This window comes from Lathyrus oleraceus, chromosome 3, assembly GCF_024323335.1.
Source record: "Lathyrus oleraceus cultivar Zhongwan6 chromosome 3, CAAS_Psat_ZW6_1.0, whole genome shotgun sequence".
Taxonomy (NCBI): Eukaryota; Viridiplantae; Streptophyta; class Magnoliopsida; order Fabales; family Fabaceae; genus Lathyrus; species Lathyrus oleraceus.
The window spans coordinates 512,795,552-512,801,638 of NC_066581.1; the positions used below are offsets into that span (position 1 = coordinate 512,795,552).

At 34.3% G+C, this 6,087-nt stretch overlaps 1 protein-coding gene across 1 annotated transcript; it reads right to left on the bottom strand.

Annotated features, from left to right (window-relative positions):
- Positions 1 to 1,912: 1,912 nt before the first annotated feature.
- LOC127128528 (V-type proton ATPase subunit d2) lies at positions 1,913 to 5,718 on the bottom strand. Its single transcript, XM_051057871.1, has 10 exons — positions 5,398 to 5,718; positions 4,673 to 4,793; positions 4,311 to 4,418; positions 4,115 to 4,217; positions 3,712 to 3,792; positions 3,525 to 3,610; positions 3,376 to 3,435; positions 3,236 to 3,284; positions 2,539 to 2,673; positions 1,913 to 2,336 (listed from the first exon to the last, which is right to left on the bottom strand). Exons 1-10 carry the CDS (start codon positions 5,576 to 5,578, stop codon positions 2,205 to 2,207), a joined length of 1,056 nt encoding a protein of 351 aa, XP_050913828.1. The 5' UTR covers positions 5,579 to 5,718; the 3' UTR covers positions 1,913 to 2,204.
- Between the last annotated feature and the right edge of the window lie 369 nt (positions 5,719 to 6,087).

Here is a 6,087-nt window from a genome sequence, read left to right on the forward strand (position 1 = left end):
ACGATTGGACCTGGGAATATACCTAAATCGCATTGTGTAACCGATGTTATTTCTTCGTTTTGTCTTTGTATATATCATGATGTCCATCTTTTTTATTCTCTTTTGTTGTATGAATTGAGTATCCTTTGTACTCTCTTTAATTCAACTGATTTCTTAATAAAAAGAATGATAAATATATTATAAAATCCCAACTCAAATCCCATCCCACACAAGATAGGCGAGCTTTCACAACTAAGGTATCTAAACCTCAACTCTTTCTCTTCACACTTGAGAAACTTGAAACGGTTTCCCTGAGTTATAATCTGTTGCATGGAAAGCTAGAGCTTGACTTGTTTTTGAAGCTCAAAGAGCTACTTTACCTTGATTTATCATTCAACAAATTGTCAATATCCAATGGAAAAAACTCTTGTGATGTAACCGATTCTCATGTCCGTGTATTCATTTTGGCTTCGTGCAATTTAGTTTAGATTCCAACATTTATAAGAGATCTCAGTGATCTGGAAGCTCTTGTGTTGTCAAACAATATAACATTGCTACTGACACCAGTGACTTACAGTACAAGCAAGGGTTTGCTTACTTGAGGTCCCGCCTTTCAGGAGAATATTGGACAGTATATAATTCTTACTCGTTCACGTTATCAAACAAAGGAATGGTGATGGTTTATGAGAGACTTCAAGAGTTTTACAGCATGATAGCTATTGATATATCAAGCAACAAAATGAGTGGAGAGATACCAAAAGTCATAGGTGACTTGAAGGGTCTAGTTTTGCTCAACTTGTCAAATAACAACCTTATCGGAAGCATTCCAAATTCCTTAGGAAAGCTTTCAAACCTTGAAGCATTGGATCTTTCTCGTAACAATCTTTCAGGGAAGATTCCGCAACATTTGACACAACTTACCTTTCTCGAGTTCTTTAAGGTATCCTTTAACAATCTCCTTTAACAATCTCTCTGGTCCTATACCTCAAAATAAGCAATTTCATTCCAGGGTGATTCATTTGAGGGTAACAAAGGTTTGTGTGGGGACCAGTTGTTGAAGAAATGCTTAGATCATGCAGGGCCTTCATTTTCTCCATCTTCTGCTTCTGATGGTGACCATGACTCATATTCTTTCTTTGAATTTGATTGGAAAATAAGTCTAATTGGGTATATAGGTGGTCTTGTTGCTGGAGTGGCATTAGGAAGCACTTTCAGCCCACATGTACTTGGATGGCTTAAAAGGGTCTTTTGAGTTGAAAGCAAAAGGCCTCCCTTTATTTTGTACATATTTGTGTCATACCTTAGCTAGAGTTAGATACAAATTTGTATCATAGACCTATATGAGACTTGTGTACCTCATTTACCATCTTTTTTCAATTAATATACAATGTTACCACATTAGTATCAATATGGTCTTTATCTCTCTTTTGGATATGAGTTTCCTCTTTTTGAACCATGGATTTGTAATTGTGACAACTTGAACTCCTATGTTGCTAAAAAGTTAATATCAAGAGGGATTATCGATTCGGGTCAGGCTCTAATACCATATTATCTATATCTTGCTCAAACCCAAAGGTTAACTATGACTAAGTCCTAATATAATACAACAGATGATACTAGAATTTGCAACTGAAGTGAAGGTCAAACCAACTGAAACGTGGGAGTTTAGCACAACTCGTTTTCCCCCATAATTAGAGGCAACGTTTTATAAAATAAAAAAAATAAACTCATCTTACTGCTCTATTCTTTCCGCTTCCTCCAACAACCTCTCAAAGAGATCTTAAGTGATACAACGAGAGGAATCAAGTAAAGGACTAGAGCATAGTTGTCTATTTGTCTTTTGACAAAATGTGGCAATCTTCCTGCTCCTTAGTTCCATGGATCTAAATAACATAAGTGATTAAGAAAGCAATGCGTGGACCAAGCTATCTGGTTTATTCCATAAGAAAATTTATTATAAATATCACAATTCAAAACATACAAATTCAATGTAGCCTTTTTAAAAACTTAACATAGCTTAATCAAATTTGACAACAACAAAAAAAAGATCTCCCTTCTATATTACAGAAGATTTCTTCAGCATAAGAATTTACTTATTTGTATCACAATCTTCTAAATAGTGATTGTCTAGTCTCTATCGATCGGCAACTCGGACGCATCATGCAGAAAGTGTAGATAACAATTTGTCCAAACCAACATACAAGCTATCACAAAGAATAATCAGACTAAAATATGAACACAACACTGTCATGAACTCTGGACTTTTGATTCTGAGCCACACATTCTGAAATCCACATAAGATTCCTGATCTCCTGCTCCCTTAACCTCATATATGCGAAGAACACAGCATAGTGAAACTGCAATACAGACAAATTAGGATGACTTAGTGATGAATAAGAGACATACATACCCTATACAAAATCTTTTTTTAAGCATATCAATTTTCTTCTAGCATAATGATACTTCCGTTTCTCACTTGGTAAAAAAAGATCTAGCAACCTTTTAACTGATTTGTTACATGGACCAAAAATTATGATAATCTAACAGTTAAAAAATAACCTGTTGCTCAAATGCTAAGCAATGCCTCTTGACCTCTTCCTCGTAGAATGCCTTGTCAAGCATCTGGCTTTCTCCATATGACAGCTTGGCAAAAATAGATTGATAAGGAGGGTATTTTTCCATGACAGCACGAACCTGCACGAGCAACCATGCAAGAGAATTAAGTCCCAAATAGCACCACTAAAAGAAATCAACTAGAACTAAGTGGATGTTATAGACAGCTACAGTGATTTTCAAATATTTCAAGGTAGACACCACCAGCACGAAAGGATAATAAACAATTCAACTACACAAGACCCTCTGAAAATTGGAAGCCAAAAGCAACTAAAGATTACAAATGAATAGCAAATAAAGATTACAAATGAAATAACAAGCAGTCGAATCATATATGCCTTGAAAGTAGAAGATAAAAGTGCTCCAAAAAATTAGATGAAAGTTTGAAAGAGATGCCTAAAACAAGAATCGCCTGCAATTTAGGATAATCTTCTGATAGTTGAGTTTAAGGTCATATAACAATACTTAAATCAAAGATAAGACATATAATAAAGTTCAGCACATTACACTGACGTAGCTACTAATAATAAAAACAAATCTACCACCCTAAGAAGCATACATATTGAAAGAGGGAAAACACCATATATCCACCAATATATTAACCTAACATATCACATAACTGAGAATTGAGATGCAAATATACCTGATCAATGTCCTCACAGACGGCAAGTTCCTCATGACCATATGGGTAGCTGTTTTAAATAAGTCAGTAGTTAGTAAAAGAAGCATTACAAAGCAGTATATTGAATTTTAAAAAAATATAACTGAAGGATGAGAGCTTACAACAAACCGAAGTTAGAGTACAGTTTCCTACGGTCATCTCTGGTAAGCTCAGTACCAATGCTGCACAAAGCAGAAACCATGGGATGCTAGTTATGCAGGTATCCGGATAAACAAAAAAAAAACTATTAAAAACCTTCTTAGTGATTTACCTGTTAATGGTAATATTCACAGCCCTTCTATCAGCCTCAAAAGCTAGAAGGTCAGACATTATTTCAGCAGTGGCACCACCAAGTTTCTGTTTGGGAATAAGATTGAAGATTATGAAAGTCAGGGGAAACCACAAGGGAATGCAAATAAATAGCTGTGGCAAAAAAGAGACTTGGACCCTTCCTTCACCTGACAAAATCTGTAAAAATCTTCAAGGTATGCCTTGTAAAGAGTGTTCCTCATTATTTCAATGTTCATGTCATCCAAGTCCTAGAAATAAACCAGAACCATGAGGACATACATCAAAGAAATAAACCAGTTGCATACAAACATATCAAGCTGCAACAATAAAATTATAAAGTAACAAAACCAATGATGCAAATAGTATCAAAGTATTGTCTTCCAGGTTGAAACCTAGTTAGTTGCCTTTCGTTTTTAATAATTTTACGGTACACTTTTTATCGCAATCTATTGTATAGTATAAAAATTTGGGGTAGATATAGAACTACAATTCTACAATAATCAACACCACAGACTGATTGACGTTGAGCAAAATAATAAGAAACAAAAAAATTCTGGATATATGATTTACCTCTGATGTAATGCACTCAGAGAAGTATGGAGCAAGAGGGGTATCAACAAGAACCAGCCTGTAAAGCTCCCGCATATTCTGAGCAACTGCCAGAGTAGCAATACTGAGGAGAATCCCACCGGAAAAAAAAGTATGTAAAATCAATATTCAATGTGCCAACATCAATATATTGAAAAATGCATAGAAATCAGGGTACCTGTCAAACATGCCCAGTGGATGGCATTTTTCAAGAAGTTCTTGGACATCTCTCTCATGCAAGGTGCCAGTAACAATCAAAACAACATTGTCTATCATGTGCCCATATCTGCAGAGTAAAAAGAAAATATATTGACTTCAGCTTTACTTACAGTTGTGCACCAGAAAGTGGAAACCACAGTAATATTGACATTTGACACATGACACCGGTAATATTTAAGAAAATAGAAGTAATTAACTATACGTTATGTCAGACACCAGACACGCTTTTAATATGAAGTTCTGGTGCTATGTTACATAGACTTGTGATATATTCAAGTAAATACACTAACAGAGCAAAAAGAAAATGCAAAATTCACATACGTGATATATTCTAAAAAGGTCGACAAGGGTTCTGTAGCTTGGCATAGCATGTGCTTGTAATCATCAACCAGCTTAAGAGTACATTTCTCCACAATTGTTGTGGTATGCAACGGAGAAGGTTCTGCAACAAGTAACTCATCATCCATCAGCATAAATCAATCATTTAAACTTACATATTATCGCCAAGTATACACCCTTGTATCAATACTAATAATAAACTGAAAAATTGAATCAATCATTTATCAAAATCTTCATTCAACAAAGACAATTGAACTAAACCTGCAGCAATGACAGTCTATAAAGCACATACACCAAAAACACGACCCTGACACGTTAACCGGTAATAATTTGAAAAAATAAATAAATTAAACTTAATCACAAGTATCAGTGTCAGATAACTTCTCAACAAAATAATAAAAAATAAACAAGATCTTATTGAAATTCACAACAAAAGGATGATAAAATCATAGACTACAGCCATCTTTCATCCATAGCAGATCAAATATCTAAAATAACAGTAACCAAATTACAACAAAACAAATTAAAACAAGTATATATATAACATAAATTTTCATGACAATTCTTCAGGCATCAGCATTTCAAGTCTACAAACAATTGAATCAATTATCACAATTGAAAGATTTCTGATTAATCGATCGATAAATGAATAAATGATAACGTTGAGAACAAATTGCGATCATTGATCGGAAGAGGAAAAAACGCACCGTTTTGGAGATAAGGACCGTACTCGGTAGCGGAGAGATGCATCTTGATATCATCGAGGGTTTCGCATTGGCAGAGATTGTTGTAATCGGAGGTGGTGAGTAGACCGGAACGGTGACCGCGGACGATTGCCTCAAGGTAACCGCCGTGGATGTTGAAGGTGAGAGCTTCGAAACCGTACATATTGAATTGGATCTGGATTCGGGTCGGGTTAACGAATGGATCGAGAATTGGAGAGAGAAAGAGAGAAGCACCTCCTTCAGAGAAAATCTGAACCGAGAAGAAGAAGAAAGTGCCTGGTTGTAGTTCTTCTACACCAAATAATAATAATAATAATAATAATAATAATAATAATAATAATAATAATAATAATAATAATGTATAGTAATTAATCTCTAATAATAATAAATTAAATTATTATACACATTTTTTAGGACTTAAAGATTGCAACATGGATCGGGTTAAATATGATAAATTTGGGCCGATAAGTTAAATTCTTAGGGTTAGACACTAAATTCTTCAATTCATCTATTATTTAAATTTTTGTTTCTTTTACCACAAACTTCAAGGATAGTCTTAAGATATTTGAGACTTTTTCTTTTTATTGGTACCCATTTGTTTTTATTTTTGTTTTATATTTGTTTTTCTTTAAACAATTTTTTTCTTTCTCTTTTTTTCCCAGGAGTATTTAT